Genomic DNA, 25,839 nt, shown 5'->3' on the forward strand with positions numbered 1-25,839 from the left:
ACCAAGGTATTGTCCTGCATCTGGCAAAATCACATGTTAGTTTTACAATGTATGTTTGCATCCAGAGCATGGGACCTCATAGCATCAACAAATAGTTTATATTGATTACCGGCTCTCGTAGTCCAGTGCCTTATACTAGGCTGTTTATTTGGGGACTCCGGGAGGCCACGATACATCTAGTTATGTAATTTTCTCAAACTCCAAGTGTTTTGAGATTGTTTCAATTGTTATTTACAACACTGCTGTCATTGCCGCCCCCCATAATCTGAAGTAGTGTTATAGTTTTTAAAAAAAGCAAAAAATGCTTTAAAAAAACCTATTTTGGAAGGCTGTCAAAATCTATAACAGATTGTTGAGCCAGCCAAAGAGGAAAAAAAATGACTTACGATAAATTGGCTTGAGATCTTTCAGACATTCTGTCGTACACATAGTAAAATTACAATTCATAAAAAGGTAACGTAAGAATCAGTTTGTGGCCTTTTTTAAATTCACCTCCCCTTTCCTTGGCACGGCGGATACATCAAAATAAACACGACACTACTCCATTGGACAAAATATTTCGATAAAACTAAAAAGTTGCACGTCTTTTGTCGGCGGACTTCGCATAACACACCAAGTTGACATCACAAACATTTTTGGTGTCCTGGAAAGACGAAAGAATAATAAAATTGGCGCGAGATGAACATCCGGATGGGGCATGCGTAAAATGTCTCCAAATGTATATCTGAATGGTCAACCTATTGGGCTTTTATTTCATAACACTATTGCCAGTACATACACACTGTAAAAGATGAAATATTATGTTGTGTCTAAATATTTATATGAGTGTGCAAGAATAATTAAGTGTATAAATTATAAGCAGTTGTTATCTTCATGGTGGATGAATGTTTTGTAAAGGAGGGATTGAAGGCTGTATTTCATCTTACTTCTCTCTGTGGAGGCCCATATGCCGTTGGGGTAAAAATGGAATAATTCGAAAACTTCGACTACTTTTTTAGGAAAGCCATTTGAAACATTTGAGATTAAATATTATCATTTTATAGAAGTTATTAACCGGTTCTATGCCTACAGCGAGTTTTATCTACGAGGCCGTGATCGACAGCGGTTAAACCTAGGGGCGGCAGGTTATATGAAAGTATGGTGAAGCCGGCTAGTATGGCGAAAAAGTATGGTGGGGCGGGCTGGTAATCAATTTGTGGCAAAATTTGAACGTTAACATTATATTATATGGGTACGTTATAATGACCAAAGTAAATCATCTGTGATGCCCTGAATTTTTTTTATCGCGTCGCTATTTTTTGTAAGTTATCGGCTATTGTTGGCCTGCTTCATTCAGCTGTATGAGAAAGTCGATTCCTTTCCCCTCTTTTAATTTAATACCTCTATGGGTTAGACGGACAGAGATAAACGATTATAAGTGAAGTTTTAAGTTTATTTCACGATAGATTTAAACGATTGATTCGCATAATATTCTAAAAAATTAAACAGTGACATCTGTTTGAATATTTATGAAGTAAACCACAAATAGACAGAGATTCACTATGGTTATAGCTCAGACCCTCCAAATTGGCAGAGGCCCGGGGGTTTTAAAGGACTATATTATCAAAAAAAAATTTAATCATTTACGCGACACCTTCGATCAACAAGTGTTGATGTCCTCTAATAGCAATAAAGTCCAAAATGTAAAATTCAGTAAATTTTGATTCATTATGTAATATCGTAATAAAAATAATATTAGAAAATACGTTTTTTTAATTAGGTAGGTACTTTTTTTTATAGGTTCTAATATGTTTTACATTACATCACCATGTTCGATCCTATGGGATTATAATGTGACTCCACGGAGCGGAGATTGTGTTAATAGATTTATATGTTTACGAAAAATGGATGTGGGCCACTTGCTCAACCTATTCAAAATATTATAAGCGGACATGTTACCACTGCTGGGTCATCATAAAACTAAAGAGTAAATCCAGCCATGATCATATAATTAGATTCATTGATTTTCAGAGGCTCTCCTAAAAACGAGTACATTTTGAGTTACCACCTTTTCACCCCCTTCATTGGCGAATTATCTAAATCATGGAATGGTCTCCTAAAGCTTGAGATGAGTGGTCTAGACATCTCCATGACGAAACACAAGATAAGATACAGCCTTGAAATGACATTGGCTGCCGTTTTGCAATAGACAGTTTCAGGCTATTTATTACTATGCCGTTGAAAGATAACATTGTTTTGTTAAATAATTAGGCTGTCAGAATGAAACATAAATAAAACATTCCATCACTCTTCATATTATTTACCATTGCGTTAATTCTATGATCGTCGGAAGAATGTGACAAAGATGTTTTATTTTTAAAAAGATTCATAAATGTATTTGTTAGAAAATTATGTTGCCAGAATGAAATATAAATAAAACAAATAATATCATTCTTCATATTTACCATTGCATTATATGTAATATAACTGTCAGAGAAATATGACAATGATAATTATCTTATATTTGCAAAAGGATTCATAAATAAATTCTTTAAATTACAGATTATATATACCTAAAGTTGGTTTTAACTAGAGATTATAAAGTTCATCTCACTTTCCAGAGGTATATTTGTTTAAAATACATTTCATTTTATTCAAGAGTGATTCAAAACAAGAATCGATAATTTATTATCTTATGTCAAGAATTATTGCTTATCTGAGCTGCATAGAATATAATCAAATCAGCTGACAAGATAACCTCCTCAAATATGTCGCAAATCCGAAATGGCATTTCAACAAACATTGCACAAAATAATACAATGTGAAATAATAAACTGATGTTTCCTAAATCTAAATAATTCAATATTAAGTAATAATAATAATAATATGTACCTGAAATATAGAATTCTATGACCTTGTTTATTAGAGAGTATACTTTTAAGAGCTATATTATACTTTTCGTAAATTAATCAGTCCAGCAACTTTATAACGTGTCAATGAATGAATGCATGTAATGTTCATGTGTTTATAATATATATATATATATGAACGTGGATGACTTATAATTTAGCATGTGGGTATAGGTACTGTTAGTGTCAGAAGTATTGAAATTATAGACACGTATTTATTCTAACTGCCGTATCTGCAAGATTATTAGCTTTTTTCTTTAGGCCTCTATGCACAGTCATACTTTTGTTTATAAGTATGATTATGCGTTTACTGAGAATGGAAACACGTCAAAGTAACATTCCATAATAATTCCCATTCTAAGTATGTAACTCATAATGCTTAACCCAATGTATTTACTAAAGTATGACTATATCCTTTCATAATTTAGTAAACACAATTAAAATTCTAGCTGACTTCAAATACATACAGTATTATGAAGGTAAATAACAATTATAATAATATGTACTTATATGATATTAAGCTTATTACATAACTTCTAATGTTAATATTAATACTATCGACCGAAATTTCGAAATTTCGTACTATTCCATTTGAGTCGTTTATTGCAACCCGTGTTTCGCTTTTCGGCATCTTCAGGCACTGTGTACACCCACCAAAAGGCAAATAAACACTGACAACGAACATTATTAACTCTAACTTATATAACAAGTAGGCAAAAACTCCATCACCTAAAGTCAAGGGTCGCAATAAAAAAATATAACAAACAAATTATGAATATAATTGAAGTGTTTGTAAAAAAAAAACCCCTATATTATCAATAATAATACACTCCAAAGTGTATAATAAATCGTCAAACCCTAATAATGGAGTTTCAAAACAACATCTCTGCTGTCAATAGTGTGACATTGTCCACATTGATGGATGCGTTTTGGGACACAGCAGAAACGTAACAATTGCACATGCCCTAAACAATACTGAACAGTTTAATTAAACAAAAACTTCTGGCAGTTGTGTGATTTCCACAATACAGTGAAGATATACAAGTCTATAATCTCGACACGGGTGATGGCTGATGTCCTGGTCAAGTATAACTGCAGGATACACAGACAAAAAGCTTTAGAAAGATAAAAATCCGTCTGGTTAATATGTATACTAATCTAAGTGTACGATGGAATACAGAGGTTGACAAACAATAGATGCGATGTTAAAATCCCAATAGACAACACAAACGAACCGCTATACTATGCATATTTAGAATTAATGCGGCGGGCGTCCTCTCACTTTACCTCAGCGTATGATTCATCAACCGGGCGTTGTACGAATAAAAATTAACACCGTGACGCTCGTCGAGGTCCAAGTGCCTCGACCCGCGGTCGGACTCGCTCTGAGGCGCGGTGCATTGCCGCAGCGTTGTGCCATTAAAAGGGTACCTCTTCACATCATACGTATCCACGAGGGCGATGAAGCCGTTGGGGAACGCCACGGCGTAGGAGATGAGAGCGGCCAGTTCCCCATCACTCGCCTCCTCCGTTGAGATGCCGATCATCTCAGATATCTTATCGCGCCAGTCCTTGGCCAGCTGCAGCAGGTCGCACGGCTCCATCGTGTCACTGTGCGGCAGGAATGTTTTGTCTTTGTCCAAGTCTTCCAGCGCCGAGAACGACGTGATGTACGCGTGAGCGTGCGTTCCTTTCACTGGGATATTGAACAGTTTACCGGCGAGCACGTTACTTGTTCCGTCAAACCCTCCTAAAATAAAAAAAATTATAGCTGTCATTTCAAAAAGATTAACAAGTCATTGTCTACTTATCGTCGCTGTAGGATTGGTTTGTCGAATAGACCAAATGTCAAATGTTCAGTAGACGATAAACAAAGTTCATTATCCTATATTTAAATACATGGGAGGTATTTAAATTATTATTGTTTTTACCGCATATGAATGCTGTATTCATCACAAATAAATTTAAAGAAACGAATGGTTCTGGTCCATTTAGATACAAAAAATCATTCTGCATTAAAAGGTCGATTTCAACAATAACGGATATTCGACAAACCAATCCTATAGCGATGTTATGTTAACATTTATTAAATGGGGAAGAATGCATCATATTTTATTTTTTTTTAGAATTATTAATAACCATGTCCTTGCTTTTTCGTACAAGGTGGTTGTTAGTAATTTTGAACAATCACAAACACCCAGGCTTTGAGAAAAACACATAAATATAGTGTGTGTCCTGACCGGGAATCGAACCCAGGAACTCTCGGGTGGAAGGCAAGCGCTTTACGCACAGCACCACAAGTGCCGCCTAAATGTATCATATTACAATCATATAATCAAGTAAAAAGTAAATTACCATGTTCGAACCTAAGCGGAGCATATGGGCCTCCACAGAGTAGAGTTTACGCACCAAGAGATTTTTGTTTTACGAAAAATGGATGCTAGCCACTTGCTCAATGTATTAAATAAATTATTAAACCACCATAAAATCATGGCAAATACCAAAGGCAAAAAAAAAATGTATATTGTAAATGGAATTTCTCCAAAAATATGAACCAAAAACCTGCAGACTTGTTAGGTTTAGCTCCCAAAGATAACTCAAATTCTTAATTTTCGACCATCAAGTGTAAAGCAATGTTTTTAAAATAAGTTATATGTGTACACAAAAATCTGGCTAGTCATAACTCTGACCTACGACAAAAGATATCATGAAATACATAATAACTTTTTTTTTATTGTGGACAAAAACGTCCAGTACAAAATTATCATAAACAACTGCGAAAGGGATTATGATTGATTTTTCTAATCAATGTCTGAAACGGCCGCCATCTTGGATGTAAGATGTCACATGTCAGACCTGCCTTGATTTCAAGCACAACATCTGGTAAGGCATTGATTGTAGAATACATAATTTATTTAAGGGAGTCATTTAATTACACCATTCAAAATCCCACGGACCAATGTTGAATTACATATGCCCCTAACAAGGATACATTACGGGAATTAACAAAGTCAGTGATTGCTTGCTGTCATTTGGTGTGATGGCATGATTAGGCTACTCCAGGTAAATGTTTGCACGACGCAAGACAGTGACGCCCCTAGACAAAATGCCGCCCCATTTTTTTATACAGTATATTTTATCATCCTTTCATGACTAATATCTAAGAAATATGTTACCAATAAAATATATACCACTAAAACATACAAAATTAAATTTATAAACATTTTTTCTCCAAAAGTGGGGATTTATTTTGACGTTGGTAATACAGTGGCTTGTTACATGTCATTTTTGCGATACATTAATTTGCTGTTTTGAGGAAATAAGAGCGATTAAAGCAAGTTCCGCGCGCATTGGTTAATAAGTCAAACTGTAATTATTCGCAAATCTGCACGTGTCGTTTCTGTCGAAGGGCAACCGAAGTAAACTAGACATCGCGAACCCGACAAAAAAATACAGTCCTGTTCAACCTTTTATGTTAATTAATTAATAGTTATTACTAAGTTTAGGTGGCTATTTCTATATAATATATCAAATGATTCTCCTTGATTTGCCACCCCTCGAATAACTGCAACCCTCAAGCGACGCTAAATCTGCCTACCCCCACGAGACGTCACTGACGCAAGACAAGACAATTATTTCAATGCCTTGAAGAGATTTCCCTCGCTAGGTAAATCATGATGAATTTTGTAAAAAGTTAAACTCTCCAAAGGCAGCATGCTAATATTTCGAATGGTAACAGTATGTATGTAGTATGTATAAAAAAAATTAATGAGTAACTAAGAAAATCACAACATGAGGAAATCAATTTAAATCATACTCCATATATAATCACTAACATTAGGATGTTGTGAGTACATGTTTTCAAGGGGTTATCAAATTCATTATCATTTTCCAGATATTACGAACATTTTCGTTGAAATGAGTCAAAATGATAATGATTAAATTATCAATTACTTCTGTGGGAACATAAATTGAACCAACTATACATACCTACTTCACAATAAGAGATAGAGATCACATGATTCAAAATTACAAATATTATTTTAGATATAAAGTTTAGATATATCATATTTATAAATTCAAGTCAGATTGAACGAATACAAGTCAAGTAAATGAATGTCAACGTTAGTAAGTGCATGCGCTGTTTATAAATAAATAAAATATCCAAATGTAAATTCTACGTAACAGATTTTAACATTCTGTAAACCAGATCTTGTTTACAAATAATATTACTACATAATATGTAGGTATACTAAGAGAAAATATTGACATTTCATTATTTTAAATGTTATTAATGTTTACTTGTAGGACTAGACACACCGATACATTTAAATTACAATATTATCTTGTCATAAAACTATGTAATAACCAGGGAACACAGAATTTATGGGAACTGGCTTACTATGGGTGAGGCACACTGGCAAAGGGTGGAGGTGATTTGCTAAGATCCGACATAAATAGTACATATTATTAAACTTTCAGTCATACGTATTTGTTTTCATTAAACAAATATTACAATATGCAGAGTGTTTATTGGTTAGTTTTAAAAATTAATTGAACTCTGCGTAAACGAAGCCATTATTAGACAATAGTCAAAAGATATTTTAAAAAATAAATATATGGAAGAATATCTTTATCTCTAATGTTTTTGTTAAGGCAGGGCTTAATGAATTTTTAAAACTAACTAACACCATCTGTAATGTATTCTTAATTCAATTAGAACAAATAAGTATGACTGAAAAAGTGTGCACTATTTTTATTGAATCGCCCATAGCACGCCTAAACTATTATGGTTCGGTGTATAAGTAGGTTTTAATTGATTTTTAAAAACTAACCAACAATATCAGCAAATTGTTGTCTTAGTTTATTGATAACAAATACGTATGACTGACAAAGTTTAGTGTGCACTATTTATATCGGAATTTAAAAGCCTACCTCCACCCTTAGCCACTGGTGTGGTATGTAATATAACAGGGTACGGATCTTGTGTGGAAAAATATGTGATAAACTTGAACACATGTTAAAGAATATGTTGTTTTACGACAGTCTGCATGCTTTGTATCCCTTCGTTTTATGACCTAAAAGTTCTAAAGTAATAAACCAAACCTTCCTTCATAGCTTCAACCACACCCGGTAGGTCAAGCTAATTCCCTGTTCTCTGGTAATAACATTTTACCACACCATTGGGTCTATTCTATACTTATCGAACACTAAATTGATAAATAGTATCAAACTTAGGGTAGGTTTGTATCAAAATATTAGCACTTATTGTAACAATTACACGAAGCTGGTTTTTATTGTTGCAATAAGTGCGATATTTTAACAGCAGCAAGATAGGTGCTGTTAAAATATAGCACTTATTGCAACAATAAAAACCAACTTCGTGTAATTGTTACAATAAGTGCTAATATTTTGATACAAACCTACCCTAAGTTTGATAATATTTATCACTTTATCACTTTATCGGTCGATAAGCATAGAATAGACCCACTGGTCCATAGTATATTATAATCCAATAGAAGAAATAAAATGTTTATAACTTCTCATACAAACAAAATTACGTATTTCAATCATGAACGCATTCAATGACGCTGGAGGAAACCATCTCCATATAGACGGAGCTTAAATATAGGAAAGTGAAGCTTAAAAAAGGGGAAAAGCACTAATAGTCATTATGTGCTAACGAAACGTCAAAAGGCTACCTAAGATCGCAGTTAACAAGATTTTACAGCTGCCATTTTACAACGTTTTTATTAGCTCATATTCTGGTTCGTCCGGTGGTTGTTTGTCCAGTACAAATCTTGCAATCGATTTTCAACCAACTTCCCGACTAGCTAGAAATTTGAAACTTTTAGAATATATCAGAACACGATGCCAATGCATTCTTTAAATACTTTTAGCCATCTTTAAGCAGAATTGAATTCATTTTCAGTTAATTCTGTTTTGTATGGAAAGTTATATCAGAAAAATCCGTAAAGAGTAAAAGACTATTATTGGTTGCTAAGGGAAGGGGGTGGTCCTAGCAACTAAATTATTAATATACGTGCTTTACTATGGAAATCAAAATGACATTTCAGTATTCTATATTTGTTTGTTTGTTTGTTTTTTATTTACTTCATATCAAGTACAAATTTGAGCATATTGAGCATAATAATTCAACAGAAAATTTAAAAACGTATATAAAAAGTTCTTTTTATCTTGTAATTATTTCAATATAAAGAACATCAATTTTTCCATGGCTACCAATTCAACCATATTAAAAAGTTCAAGTGCAACCATCAATACCAAAACAAAAAGTTTATAAGTCTCCCTTCCCTACAGTTGTAATCGAAACATTTTGTGAAATTAAGTATATATAATAACCAAGGTATATTCATCCCTGACATTGAATGATTTCTTTAGATTCGAATTCTATTGAAATTCATATGACAAACAAGATTTTTTTTCAGTTGTAACACTAGCTAAATATAACTAAGATGAGAGCGGATTAACAGTGACTGTTGGCAGGCTGTTATCTTTTATCATTGTTTCTGAATCAGAAGACCAACAAGTCTATGTAATCATAAACAGTATGGGCTTATCATTGATAAACAATAATAATAAAATTATTACATGCAGTGATGTGTGTACAGCACGTTTTGTCCTACCGAAATTGATAGCGGTTTAATGAATTGTCCATTCACTGGTTTAACAAGTGCTCTTATTAGAAGATAAAAATGTATCAAAAACCAATTCAATGTATATGACCAAACAGTTTCGGCGATGCTCGTGGTCCAGTGTGTAAGGCACTGGCCTTTCATCCGGGGGCTCCGGGTTCGATTCTCGATGAGGTCATAATATATTTATGTGATTTTCTCAAAGCGCGGGTGTTTGTGATTGTTTTTTTTCTATTACTAATTACACTACTATCATTGGCCATCATGGCATGTGGTAGTGCTAAAATGTAAATATATTTAAATCATTTCTTTTGTTCAACGAATAATTCATAAGACCTTTGCGAATGTAACATTCCATATATCGAACATACATATATACCTGACTTGTTAGCAGGTTGAAGTAGACGTTACAACTAAAATATTTGGCGAGAGCCGGGCGTAGGTTAGTAATTAAGGTAATTAATATTCCTATTACATTCCTATACACAAAAACTGATAGTCAATAATAACGCAATTTGATAAGCATTTCATGTAGGACCTACTAGTTTAAATTGTCGCAATTAGATAGGAGGCTCGTAGTCAATGTTCCCTTTAAGGTGTACGTGTGTGCACGCGCACACCTACCAAAATATGTCCGCACACATGTTTACATCCCCCGCACACATGATTACATCCCCCGCACAGTCCACACACAAAAATATTGTTAGCCAGATTTTAGTTTTGCTTGAATGCACGAAACCATCACATGCACAATTTTTTGACTCATTTCTCGGAAGGCGAAGATCAAGTGTGACTAACGCGAGAACGCAAGTGAAATTTTACATCGAGCGGTATCACTATATCTGTCCCGTTCTATCGCGTGCCAAAGTATACGAAAAGAATATATTTTATCAATGAATACTTTTTTCTTCATTTCCTATTTTTTTTATTTTCTTAAAAAATTATCGTTGTTTGTGTTATTATTATATAAAATCACTGAAATTAATAAATACCTTAAAAATATAAGTTTTAATGAAACATTGTATGTGTATGTTTTTGGGGGAGGGGTGTAAATTTACGGCACCGGGTGATGGCCCGTCACTGACGGGGGACACCAACCCCAGTTATGCCACTGCTCAGATGCGATGATGATCCGCACACACAATAGAATAATTAGAGGGAATGTTTCTTGTAGTATAATTGGTTAATGCACAGTTGGCGCAATACCAGTGGTTTTACGGGTTCAATATCGGGCATTGTATTTTTTTCAAATACGATTTTTTCTAGTGGGTCTGAGGTATTTCAAGTTATGGATGTAAATGTACATATTTTTTACAATATAAACTATAACTAAAGAGAGCATTTTTAGTGTGGTTGAAATAGTAGTCATAGAAAAACCTATATTCTACATATTGGCAAATTGAAAGATTGTGCCTATGAACTATTGTTTACAGCCGCCATTTTTAGTCTATCTGATTACATGATATGACATGAGCAATAATTTTTAGTGATTGCTCATCTAAATATTCAAAATAATAATGATTCAGCACATTTGACAGTGTAGTACAATGATTAATACAATCTGTGCTTTCACTGGCAGTCATAGTTACATTTTTGTGGCTGCTAGATTCAATGTCGGTAAACCCAATATTCTGATTTTTTTTCTACTCTAAATAGTGATAGTTATTCTCAAATTCAAGTTTCAGGGTTTGTTTTGGCAATATTAAATTAAATAACAAAATTTATGCATCCGACAGAATCTATTATCGTGCGGAAATGCTATCACTCGGAACAGTGCGAAGTTTGCTACAAATTAATCTGCAATGCAAAACGACTCGCAGCGTAGCATAGCAGCATAGAAAAAGTTCTTCTCCAACATCTTCAGAATCACATATATACAATGACATTATTAATGGACGACGCACTCAATACAGCTAGCAAGTAAATTCGGATGTATAAGTAGACGTCACGCAATTTCCATTATGCGATATCATGCATCGGGAATTTATAGCAATATGACCTTTATTGTAATGGCGTTAGAGCAGTGTTTCTAATGTCAATGTTCATTTGAGCGAACCCGTTCGAACCGGACCATTAGGCAGACCCAACAAAAAGCATCAGGAATTTATAGCAATATCACCTTTATTGTAATGGTGTTAGAACAGATTATGCCATTCGGCAGACCCGACAATAAAGTGAGCGTCTTTTTTTTCAGGATGATTCGTCCATATTAATCTCATTGCATATATTACATAAGAATATATGCAAGAGTTGGATAAATTCTCTTATAGGATTCTTAACATGCAAACCGGCTTAAACAGCAGTTTTGAAATTGCTATCAGCCAATCAATAAAGTTATTCAACATTAAAAACTTTGGAGTAGATAAAGACACTACTTAGCATTATGTTAGACTTTCATAAATTGTTATGGGGTTTGCAAATCGGGTCAAGTTCAGGTTTTGTAATATTGTAGCAAAACTTTCCTACGTCTTTGAAATTGTATCGTGAAAAGATTTCCTTTCACGGGAAAGCTACGCCGCAGGGCACCGGCAAGGCCGCATGAATATAAAGTAAGCGAAAACAACAACAAAAAAAAACCGGTTCTATGTCGATAAACATTTGGGGTGATTCAGTCGGTGCCTGGTACGGATGGGTACCTGAGGGAAACTAATCTGGCGCAATCAATAAAGCGGAAGGGGGATCCACCCCCACTGTCGAAACTTTATTGCGTGTGAAACATGGCGGGGTATAATTCATGCCGTATGAAAATCTGGCACGAACTTTGTAATTTATTTTCCACATTAGTAAAAGATACGCAAAAGCATTATTACGAAATAAGTTCAAACGGAAAGTTTCAGAACAAACTGTAGCGGATTTAATAAAGCCAAAAATTTTACAAGAATATTAATACAGCTATCCGAATTTATATGCCTGTACACGCTAAAATATTCCTAGTATATTTGATCGATACGATCACGGTATTAAACGCAACATTTTTACAAAAGCCAAATTAAAGACAATAAAATAATCATATATTATTATTAGGGTTAAGCCTATGGAACCAAAGGGGTCTGACATAATGAGTTGCATAAAATGTGACTTCACAAAAAGAAACAGAATATAAACCCATTTTTTTTTTTTTTTTGAGAATAAAATATCCCATGAAATTCAATACTGAAAATGGTAATTTTCATTGAATTTGTTTTTTTAAATGCCCTGTCAAAATTTCATAAAATTTAAAAAGGAGGATAAAACTTTTGTGAAGAGGTGCAATGGTGGGAAGAGGGATTCAAAAAACAATGAAAATCAATTGATGTCATTTATATAGATGATTAGTGAATATAAAGAGAAAAATCGTTTTATCTTTAAATGGTTTTAAACATTGATTTACCACATTACAAGACTGGCCTTCGCTAAGTTTAATATATACACAATAATTTCACACAGTTCGTAAAGCATTCGAGGCCATTCATTGGTCGGTATATCAGTATTACGACGGTAGGAAGTCAGTGAGGTACCAACTGAATCGCATGGAGACTTGAGTACTTGTAGAAATAGAGGAAATCTAATAACGGTGAACACCTCGGCCACCTACGGTTTGCAGACGACTTTGATATCTATGCAAAACCAATGTGTACCGTCACTCATTGAGGCATGAACACTTAATATAAGAGAGATCTAAAAATGATGTCATAGAATGGTGCACGTAAAAGAAACCAATAGATAAGGAGGCAGACAAGAGTATGATTATTCATGAAACAATCATGGACTAGACAAGATAGTCGGTGATCGATAACCACTAGACAAATGGACTCATACAACGGTAGCCAAAGAGCACATAAAGGCCACACGGGCGCCTTAAAACCACCTTGATTAAAGAACTTCGCAAAAGTGTATCGCAGCAAAAAAACCAATGACCGTGATCAGCGGGAAGCAGGTGTGAGGAGACATTCACCCAGTTGTGGATGAATCCTGGCTGACAATGATACTGGTTGGAAAAAACACAAAATGAGAAATCTCTTCTGCGATCGAGATAAAAGTCTGGGGATTCGATGAAGAGCAATCAGGTTCCGCATTGCATCCGTACTGGTATATAGAGTGAAAACCATGATATTAAAGGAACGGATAAACAGAAGACTGGGGTTGAAGAAATGGTAGAAAGACCCATTTACAAAAATAAATATTATTACAGTTAAGTTTGGTAGATAACTCGTGTGATAGATGTTTCCAATAACCATGGATATATTTATAATATCTACAAAAAGTCTCACTTAACCGTTCAATAGACATTTAGCTGATACAGTATTATAAAACATTTTTGTATCGGTTTAGTATTCTAAATAAAATAGGAAATTGATTATGAATTAATGACCTTTACAAAACTTCGCAAAAACAGATTATGACCTCATCAAATTTTTATGACATTACCTCACTAGCCATAACTAAATGTTTCCTGATATTATAAGAAAATTTATAAAACTATTTTGTTACGCATGAATAAAAAACCTTGCTTTATTGTAGCGAACTAATTTCACTGAAAAGTTGGAATGTAATTTTGAAAAAATCCTTCACCCTGCAGAAGTTGGCATGAACAACAAAAAAAAAAAACATTTTCCAAGAAATGTAATGTTTCCAAAACCAATTCGCGTACCAGGCAACGAAATTCAAAGCATAAAACAAAATACAAGAATAGAATTTATAAGTAAAACAAACAATTAATTGTTTTATATTTCTGAACAGTGTTATTGTTAATGGTATCAATGAATACATATTGTACCAAATATGTGATTTTCTGAAAGAAATATTAACGAAAATTATTGTGAAAGAAATATTAACGAAAATTATTGTGAAAGAAATATTAACGAAAATTATTGTGAAAGAAATATTAATATTATATCATAAAAAATGGTAAAATTATATTATGAAAAACTGAAACTTGCTTCAGCAATTTTTAAAGAGATACTACAGAAGGCTCTATCTGGCAGAAGAAGTGTTTCAACAACATCTATATTATATAACATTTTTGGTGACTTGGACAAAATCTAAGAGATATCATTGGATTCATGAGAAACTATAACTCATAAAAAGTGTGGGGGGTTCAAGAGCCTTATATTGTATTCGATATAAACAAATCAATAGATTATGAAATGAGGGCACATTAACCTGAACTTGTATTTTATAAAGAATTCTCAAATGAGTCAGCCACAAGTCAGTAATAATTAACCCTTTGACCATATGAAGCTTGCAATATATTAATTGCAAAAAATGTTACCATTTCATTGTACTGCACCTTTTGTATTTACATACATTCATTTCCATGCATGGTTAGAGTGACACTGTGTATACTGTATTGTATCATAAGGGGTATTGTGCATGCACTCTAATCATTTAAACATGTTGGTTTTAATTTCAAGCCCCATTTACTTAATGCACAGTTAATTTTGCAACTATTTATTTACAAGATGAGAACAATTAATTTAAAAAGTAGCAAGTGAGAAATTTAAATGTTTTCTCTATGAACAATCTTATGTTTAAATAAATCAATTTATTATCAAACAGCAAAACTAATAAAACAAATTGAATTTTAAGAAATCAATCTTCAAGGTCAAATTTCTAGATAGAAAATAGATAAAAAAAAAAAATAAGGTACTTAAATTGAACTGGTAACTGATGGTATATTTCATTTTCAATAATATTATTATTAAACAACACAAAAATGACAAATATTAATCAATATATTAAAAAATTTGACCTTATTTTACGAATTTTATATTGGATATAATTGGACTTTTTATACATTTTTATATTAGGTATGTTATTGGCGAATTTTATTTGAAAACATAAAAAATTGTTGATTCTATTGGCTTAAATATTGTATAATACATAATTATGTACAATATTTCATACTAATGCATATCGAGTAACATTTATACTGGCATGACCAACGCGTCGCGTCATTCACGAAATGAATTTTGGTCTATCGCACCGTATGCCCATAGAAAATGTATGGTAATGTAATATGATTTCATTGGGATTTTGAAAAGGCATCGTTAACTTCGTCCATTTTTTATTTTCTTAACCAGGTTACTTGATAGCTGTTTTAGAATTAATCATGAGGAAGCACACATAACCTCATTGTATTGCATCACTCGTAACCTGCCGCAGTAGTGAGAGAAAGAGAAGATGTGAAACCTTGCCTTTTAAACTGAGGCATAGTTTCCCTTGACCATTGTGCAGTAGGCTCTTTGCGCAGTAAGAGAATTATTTGACGATGAATACCCGAAAGAAGACCAAAACAGATCGTTTTCACTACGAATAGGAAATTAAGTATTTCTCTGTGATCATGAAAGTTAATTTTAAACACCTAAAGTTGACGCCTATTGGTAGATGGTACATTTTTACACACTAGTATAGTTTATGCAAATATATATTTCCACGGTTCAAAAGACAGAAAGTTACAATATACCATTGATTCATTTGTATAATTAGATGAATTTAGTAATTTTCAATAACATTATTTTTTTGTTATATATTATTATATAACTTGGTTAGTCGACCGTTCAGAAGATGGGTTTATAGCTGGAAACATCTGTCAACGTACATGAGTAAATTAAAGTAGAATTAACAAAAATAATTTAGTTTCAATTAAAATTCAATTCAAAAAAAAAATAAATTGATTATTTTTTTTACTATCATTTTACACTTAGGGAAAATACTTTCAAATGGCAATGACAAAAATAAACCATTAGATAAGAGCGGCATTTATGAATAATCTTGCATTGAGGGAATGTAAGAAATAAATAACAAATTGATTCATGATATTTTAATCTCTGATTGCTGTCCACTCTCAAGTTTCCGATTAAAAATTGCCACCCCCTCTACTCAATTAGAATATTTACTCACATGGAATTCAATCAACCATTCCTTTCCCATATTATATAGCTTGTCTCCTACCCCCACCATAACATTTCATTAACTCAAATGTAAATTTCAATACCCATATCTATTTGATAAGACTCACCATGTAAGTAAAACACGTGTCATATACATATAAATTAAATTCGTAAAAAAATATTATTAGTTTCCCTTCAATTTACGGTATTTATAATCATATTTTAAATTCTACAAAACAAATCCTAGATAGAATAAATTATTATTTTTCCCTGATTTTTTTTTACACAACTTTCATTTAAGAGTATTACGTATTCGGGTATGTTATGTTCATCATTTATTTTTATCCTACTACGTTAGACTTACTTTAAGTTTATATTGTGATAACTTTAAATATTCTGACACAAAGTCGCTAGATGAAGTTTTTTTCTCCCAAAACAACGGTGAAACAGTTTGGACTATAACTAAAAGGATTCATATTATGAACCTTTTGTATTACAACACATGATGGCGTTTCATCTTTTTATATTTAGACACTGTCTCCTTAGAAAAAAAAAGGTTTTTTCAACATCTTTAGATGAAATAGTAATATTATCCTAATTCAATTTTTTTACTTACCAACATATGAATATTTTGAAGCAGATAATCCTCCATCAGGACCCTGAGCTCTCCGTAGGCCGAATTCTAATAAAGATATATTTTTACCAGCCACCATACGGTAACGGGCAGCATTTGTTGCCATCAAGCTAAAAAAAAAAAATAGGGCATGATTATTAATATAAGCATAAAATTTACATCCTGCGTTGACTTCTTACAACTTAATGTCACCAACTTTCTTATGACTTAATTGATTCACTTCATGTTATGAATAATTAACAAATAATAGCCTGAGATTATTCTCACCTTGCAAAATTGACCAGGGTCAATAGAGTGGTTTCCAACAGCTGCGCAATGATTAAGGGACCTTCGACCCTCAAAAGAGGAACTCTATAACAAAAACAATGTAACTGTAACAATAAATTCTGCATAATTTGAGAATGAAAATGAATGAGAATGAATCATAATTTAATACAGTACGAGTTTTAACAGAATTTCAGATTTTATGTTAAGCCTACTTAAAACCACTGTTTAAACATATTAAAATTAATATTTATAAAATTAGACTGATTTCATATCATTATTATTAAGATATGTACTTGAAAATGTACACATGTGAAAACCGTTGAGTTCAGTATTGCAGTAGGTAAGTATAATTATCCAAGTAAACCTATAGTAAGTCAGTTACCTACCTTCATTGTTACTGTTTTATTATTTTATTCTTGTTTTCTGTAAATACTTTTCTATTGTATTATGTATTCATAAATGTATTCATAAAATATCAAAACCAGCTTTGTTTGTTAGATAAATAGTATTAAACCAGAGGCTTATCGCCATTTTTTTATACTTTACGACCAACTGTAAACATGATTTTTTTCTATTAATTTTAATTGCATTAAGAACATAATATTCTAGTGCTAAATGGATCTTCACTATTATGTCAAAATGGCAGAATATAGTGGTCACTGAGTTTGAAACTATCATCCTCAAGTGTCCTTTTTTTTCGATTACCCAATGTTTACTTTTTTCCAATATGTTTAAAGAGCTGTTTCATTTAGTCAAAAGAATCTATTGAAATGGTTATAATGTTCCCGGTTCATAGGGATAAATTAAAAGTTCAAACTCTTCAGATGAATAGTATCAGTTTTCCACTTATCATAAACTAATCAAAGACTACCTATATAAAATGTATGGAGTTCCCTCCAAATTCTTCTGTCAAGAGCAAAAATAGGGATTTCCCCTTTTTCTTAGATCCATTAGTGCTACCAAGTCAACATTCAAGCCCAGTTTTTCAGCAAAGCTTTTCTAGCATTAACACATTTTAACAGTTTTATTTACAGTGTTTACCATTGACGTAAGTGGGTAGTCTTATTAAAAGTCAATTTAAAAAGATCATAGCCAAAAAAAATTTTAAAGATTTTAAAACATGACATTTTTAAATTTTCTGTGTCTAAAATAATATTTAATACTTCACTGTTACAAACCAACTAGTACATTACGGCATTTATATGATTGAAATGAGAAGCTACCTGTTGAAAATCTCTTTGGTAATAAGGGCAACACTGAGAGGAAATTCTATAAACTGAACACACCATCGCTTGTATATAATTTTTTTTCGCATTTAACATAATATTGTACCACTATATCGCTCATTAAACATGAATATAAAATTGGAAATCTTACCTTGGAAAAGCAACCGAACCTTCTTTTATGGCGGATACTGTAACATCGTTGCAAGTTAAATGCTTCAAATATGTGTAAAACTCTTCTTCAATATTTTGAGGCAAAATGTTCTTCAGATAGGCAATATCTACAGAAAATAAATAATTATTCACTAGCATATCATATTGTTGTAAGCTCTTAAACTGTCACTGACATAAATGATATTTATTAAATATGAAATATGGAAAATAATAATTGCCCTTACCACTGTCAGAATAATGAAAGTTGTCCAGGAATTTCAAACATTCTTCTAACCCAGCGAAGATCGTAAACTCTCCATGAAATGGATTATTGCGGAAAAACAAATCGAAGACAGCATTATCTCCAATCTTTCCTGATTTCCAATAGGCATAAGCCATCGTAATTTGATAGAGATCTGAAAACATTAAGTTAATTTAATTCAGATTTTGACGTTTAAATAATCTTCATTCAAATCTCCCTCGAAAGTTCCAACCAGTGGTACAAACGTGATAAAAATTACACAAAACTAACCTGTCAAAAGTGGTTGGACGACACCGTTTTGACGGGCCATTTTTTTTCTTTCGCAAACTTCCGATATTTCACTTTCACAAGACATTACAATACAATCTCAGTCGACGAAAAACGACAACAAACTCCGCGTGCTTCGCGGATAGCGCCTCAAACGAAACTGCTGACATTTTGCGAGTCTCGCGCTGTCAAACCGAAACCGCCTCGCAGCGCGGGAAGTACATTTTTACACTGGCGAACGTCATGCGCAAATACGAATATCGACCACACGTGAACAAAAGGTCAAAATTTGAAGGGCAAATCGTCCTCTTCTACCTTGGCGTGCTAAAATTACGATAAAATAACATGAACTCTTGTATTATTCTAAAGAAATCTTCATTTTCTCGCGTTGTTCACCTCGAAAATGCCATAATTCAACAATTGATATACTATTGAGCGCAAAACAGGCTACCAAAAATTCAACTTCTATATTGTACGAACTCTCAGCGTCGGTTGACTCGGGGATTCCAAATTGTTTTTCCTGCGTTACAAATTTAATGTTTCTATACTCAATAAACTGATTCTTAATTTTGCTTAAAATATTGCCTCAAGTCATGTTATTATATTGCTCGTTGGGTTGCTGGCCTCGAATCTTTATGGAACGGAATAAGTAATTTATTGTGATGTAATCAAAATAGATTTGTGTCAACTGACGTAATATATGATTGATATTAAAAATAGAATCAGTAACCTATCAAATTTATCATCACATTCATCACCATGACTATATTTTATCGTGATGATGACGACAATGATGTAAAACCTGAAAATAAAAATACTTAGGTAGGTACTCACTACCATTGGTATTAATGCCATGCCAATGTCTCATGAAAACTTAATATTTGCATACCTTTCAGTAAAAGTTTGTGGAACTGTGGTACCTACTTATGAATACCAATCATGCTTTAACTTTTTTGTAGCGGTCTGACATGCAATAGTCAATGGTAACTACCTACCTATTCTACTTTCTATCTATGTTAACTTTAAATGGTGAAGTTTATAGTCAGTATTTTACCTAGTAGCTATAAATTATTAGGGAAGTAGAGTTATTAAACCAGCTTAAGGCCCTTTGTTAATATGCATGGCTCTCACAAGGGGGAGGGCTGACAGGACTCCAGGAAGCCTGGGGGCCCGGGCTTAGGAGGGTGGCATGAGCGTCAGCAGCGTGGTGCAAGGTGGTGCACCACCTTTGGTTCAAAAAAAATTGTAAGTATATAATATAACAGGTCAATGTAAAAGGTGCCTACTGTGATGAACGAAATATTCTTGGTTGTTATACTTTAGGTACCTGCCTATGAATTACTTGCCATTTAAGCGGTACCCTTATAGTAAGGTTTAAGTAAGTGAATGTCGAAGGAATAGGGGACTATAGGGTGGGCTGCAAATTATAAACTGCGACGTCTACGCCAAATACCAAACATTTGGTGTAAGTAGGTAATAAGAATGAGTTTTCTTACATGCACCACCTTACACAAAATCCTGGCGGCGCCCATGGGGGGGGGGGGATGTGGCCAGTTAAGTGAGATATTATACATACACCACTATTTGCTTTAATAGTTTAAAAAATTCGCCCGCGGCGCTATTATAATATATAAAGAATATTTATATTATATTGTGCGATGCAATTTGACGTGATATGAAGATTGATATAAGTAAGTAGCTAAATGATGTGTAGAGTGTTATTTTATAATTATTTCTAGTGCGTTCCTGACTATAAAAATGGCTGTTTATCCAATATTTCGAAGGGTCTTGGCCACCAGAAAGGGTATCGCGATTAGTGCTACATAGTATTATGATGCTTAGTGCCGACAACTTTACTCAATAAATCAATTGAATTTATTTAAAAATACAAAATCGCTAAAAATACACGACACACCCTAATTTTCACTCAAAGAACCTGGGGTTCCACGGAAAACCATCTGAGGAACACTAATGTAAAAAATCACACTACCCTTCACGTTAACGATAGGTCGGGGGGCCACCAAACATATTATTGGGGCCCGCTTCCGGATATGGGGGCCATGATAATATTTCAATATCATCGAAGCCCAATAGTTTCCATTAAAAGTCCACAGTATCACAGCATTAAAAGCAGACAGTTCGTAGGTATCTATTTTATGTTTTTATCAAATAAGTATCTATAATTCTCTGTTTTATGAATAAGTTATAATATTTTATCGTGCGAATATAACTTACCAGGGCTCGAAATGGACCGGAACGCACCGAAGCGCCGTTTCGGGTCGTAAAATCGGCAACATTGTCGTTCCGTCTCATGGAAAAAATAATTTTACCATTTCAGCTAGAATGGCCATAATATAACAAAAAATCACACACTCATTTTGTATAAAACACATAAAATTAGATAACTATGTTAATATTTTCATAAAATTACCGAGCGCTCCGGTTCGTAAAATTCTCCATTTCGAGTGCTGTAACTTACAAAATAAATATATTACGTCGCAGGAAATTTACCAAACTGAATAGTACCTATGTGAACAATTCACTAATACTTAGGATTTTTGACTGCTCATCTCTAACTTGTATCAGAGATCCTCAGGTCGAGACTAATAATTGTCCATGTAAGATAAATCACCACTCTACGTGGATTAAGTACGTATATTCTCATTCATTCGTCATGCCTCATGACTGAGGATGGTGACCCAGATGAATTGACTTCGATTTGGTTTGAATGGGTTCCCCATCCTATCGGAATTCTACGTCACGCAAGATCCGTTGCATTCATAAATAACTGGTGCAACTATCTGAGTCATCCAATGTTTGCTTCAATGTTCCGATGAGACAATCAAGCTCAGATGGCACAAACGGATACTAACGATCTTAATAATGTTGTTTGACAACCACTTGTGGGTGCGAGACCTCGCATTAATTCATAGGTGAACAACCACTGTTATAGACTCTGAAGTGTCTGGGTATGGGGATGTATCTGAAGCGACAAGACGCTATAGTAGTAGGCGGAGTGAATGTGGAAGTCAGTGTCGCCTTAAACATCAAATAAAAACGTATTATGGATATTATTTCAAGATGGACTCCTCCCCAAAACCATTTATATGTGGGCGCCTGTATAATCCGGATAAAGATACATATTATGTGCGTGAATCAATTACATTATTAATGGACAACGCACTTAATACAGCAACTAGCAAGTAAATTCACGCACAGCGACATTCGCACATGTATAGGTAGACGTCACGCAATTTCCATTATGCGATATCACGCATCGGGAATTTATAGCAATATCACCTTCATTGTAATGGCGTTAGAACAGTGTTTCTAGTGTCAATGTTCATTTGAGCGAGCCCGTTCGAACCGAACCGTTCGGCAGACCGACAAAAAGCATCGGGAATTTATAGCAATATTACGTTTATTGTAATGGCGTTAGAACAGATTATGCCATTCGGCAGACCTGACAAAAAAGTGAGTGTCATTATTATTCCCAGATGCTTCGTCCATATTAATGTCATTGGCGTGAATTAATAAACATTGTAAGTAGGTACCTATGTATAGAAACTGTTTACGAACATTTAAATTGTTCTGATACAAATGTCCGTATTTTTTATTTGTATTGTTGCACTGATGGTAAACATTCTGTTCACTGTTGGTACAGAATGATGTTCTCTGACTAGACTACCCATTAGTATTAGTACCTAGAATGATTAAAGTAGTTGTTAGGTAAGTATTATTAATATCCAGTTTCTCGTAACGCGAAGAACATCCTATTGAATAAAAATGATAATAAATAATAGTAATAAAATCAATGTCAAGTTTAGCGAATTTGTTTCGTGAAAAATACAGAGTTGGAATTTATTTATAGCGCCGTAAGACGATCATGCGAAAATGCCCACATCGGTTGATACGATTGTACGTAAGTAGGTACACTTATGCAGTATTTTCGCTGTCTCAAATATGTGCAGGGGAATCCTAGGTTGGAACATGCTTTGTAATAAAGTAAGTACTGTATAAGTATAAGTCAATACTTTATTATTAATCTGTGATGGGTAATAAAATAATACAGTAAGAACAAGAGACGTGACTTCTCCTAAATAACCGAATCTTTTAGGTAGGTAACGAATATTATTTTTATTCGATTAGTACTTACCCGATTATTCTTTGCTATCATATTATTATTACTATTTTTTATCTTGGTAACAAAAAATAACCAAGCTGTTGTTAGTAATTGTTTATGTTTTATATGACCGCCAGATTTCGCAAAGCGGTTGACAACTTACTTATCAGTTTACCTATCACATCGAGTGAAATGAATTAAGTGCGATGTGAAGAAATCATAGTGTAACATTACCATCACGTCACGTGCTGTCACGCTGAGATAGATACGTTCAGATAATATTGTGTTCTGTCCATTACCTGTCAAAAATATGTAAAGCGTCAATTACATTGAGTTACTTTACGAGCTATTTGTTGGCGAATTTAAAAGCGGGCGATTCAGCTACTGCGATTGTGATGTGACACATAAAACTTTCCATTCGCTGAGAAGCCACAAGACAGCGACTATTTTGACAGAACGTAGTTCTTGTTGTTTTTATTTAATAAAACGCATTTTTTTTGTAGTACTTATTTCCACTTATTCCACAAAAGTGGAATAAGTACTACAAAAAATGCGTTTTATTAAATAAAAACAACAATACAATGCAGTTCCACCATGAATTGACAGTTAACAAAATAAAAGAACGTAGTTCGTTTTTTTTACCAGGAGGTTGCTACTGCGCTCTACTGCGCAGATGCAGTAGGCCCACACGCCGGCGTGTAGCGTGTAAAGTTGACCGGCTTTCAACTTTTCTCGGTAGAGTGTTTACAATCTGCTTATTAGCTTGTTCGATGATTACACTGGGCGACTTTACAGTCAGATTGTAAATTCGTCAATAAACAGCTCGTAAAGAAGCTCAATGTAATTGAGGCTTAAGTTTTAAGAAAATTAAAAAATAACGTCATGTTATAAAACGCGTCAGTTTGGTGGTGTGGCGTGATACGCGTGACGACTCTGTGGTTTTGACGTATTTCGGCATATTTTTCTAACTGTCACTATTTTTGTTTTCGGTTCAAAATGTAATAGGTACAAGTACATGATGGGAGCACCAACAGCTGTGTGATAACTGATAACATTTTAAATATCTAACCTAAATCGATAATTTAGCACAAGCGAATATTAATTGTGGTTAACTATGAGTTTATGATCGACCCAATGTTATCGCCTGGTAATCCTTAAATAGTTACTATCTCCAGCTACCTCAATTACAATAATATAATGATACGTTAGTTTGAGGTATCTATGAACATTTACAACTAACTACCGTACATACCTACCTACCTACCTACGACAAGATTACGATGTTTACATTTGAAATTGGCTAGATATTTCTGAGAAGTACCAAATCCATGTAGCCTAGGTTGTATAAACAAAACGATACGTACTATATTATGTTGTGCTGTGTTGTGTTATGTTGTGATGTCGTCGCTGTAGGATTGGTTTCCCGAATAGACCAAATGTTCAGGAGACGAAAAACAAATTTCATAATCCTATATTTAAATACATGGAGATATTTAAATTGTTATTTTTACAGCATATGAATGATGTATTCATTACCATTACAAAGTAATTTAAAGAAAGGGATGGTTCTCGTCCAATTAGATACAAAAAAACATTCTGCATTACGAGGTCGATTTCGATAAAAACGGATATTCGGGAAACCAATCCTATAGCGACGACGTGTTGTGTTGTATTATAGTACACATACATATCTACCTGCTATCTTTAATTAACTTCATAATCATAAACTTTGTATTTAAATATAGGTAGGAACCAAAGACATTGCTAATGTCTGATCTCTTTGGTAGAAACCCATGTTAGTACTAATATAAGTATGTAGTATCGTGAATTGTAAAACATGAATTATTTCAATATTGATCTTCATTAAACAAATTACGCCCAGTAACTGTATTCGATATTCATTATTCATTTAGTATTATATTACGTACACACCGTCCAATCTCCGTGTACATCACTATTTTTCTTTACAAACAAGTGAGCGGGAATCCGAAGTATTGAAAACATTGCCATACTGTGAATAATTGTTTTCCCGAATAAAAATATATCCAACACAAAGAGATTGAACTCAGCCAACTAGGTACTTCATTTTTATGTTTCATTTATTATTTTTGTCGGTACTAAATGGATTAACATCCAAATTTTTATTTTCTTCCTATATAATAACAGTTGTAAACATTGTTTTTAAATTACTGTTTTATTTTTATAATACAATTACTTAATAGTACCTACCTAATAAAATATATCACAGACACTAACGCATGATTCATAGATACCTACATGTGCCTAATATATAGTTTTATTTTAACATCGTAAAAACAAGAATCTGTTAATAAATACAACTTCCACCCAAAAGACTACTCACTACAGACTACCACTACACCAACCTGTGGAAGCTAGGGTTGTCAATATATTTTTAGAAAATTCCGGGGTATTTTTCCGAAACAAAATTAGGTAGGTACTGATATTATATAATGATTTCTCATTGTTTTAGACT

The 25,839-nt window shown here is 33.4% G+C and overlaps 1 protein-coding gene across 2 annotated transcripts in view; it reads right to left on the bottom strand.

Annotated features, from left to right (window-relative positions):
• The window catches only part of Naprt (nicotinate phosphoribosyltransferase), a 30,973-nt gene extending 11,504 nt beyond the window's left edge, over nucleotides 1-19,469 (bottom strand). The window contains exons 1-6 of one of the 2 annotated variants that reach the window (XM_085947026.1): nucleotides 19,226-19,469; nucleotides 18,939-19,109; nucleotides 18,695-18,821; nucleotides 17,318-17,401; nucleotides 17,033-17,160; nucleotides 4,320-4,638 (exon numbers count right to left, since the gene is read on the bottom strand). In XM_085947026.1, coding sequence (XP_085803152.1) covers nucleotides 4,320-4,638; nucleotides 17,033-17,160; nucleotides 17,318-17,401; nucleotides 18,695-18,821; nucleotides 18,939-19,109; nucleotides 19,226-19,310 — 914 coding nt within the window. In that variant the 5' untranslated portion in view covers nucleotides 19,311-19,469. Of the gene's footprint in view, nucleotides 1-4,175; nucleotides 4,639-17,032; nucleotides 17,161-17,317; nucleotides 17,402-18,694; nucleotides 18,822-18,938; nucleotides 19,110-19,225 lie in introns of both variants that reach the window. The other variant, XM_085947025.1, reaches the window with a different exon arrangement.
• Between the last annotated feature and the right edge of the window lie 6,370 nt (nucleotides 19,470-25,839).

This window comes from Rhyacophila brunnea, unplaced genomic scaffold (genome assembly GCF_057557595.1).
Source record: "Rhyacophila brunnea isolate RB1 unplaced genomic scaffold, BYU_Rbru_1.0 scaffold_2, whole genome shotgun sequence".
NCBI classification, from domain to species: Eukaryota; Metazoa; Arthropoda; class Insecta; order Trichoptera; family Rhyacophilidae; genus Rhyacophila; species Rhyacophila brunnea.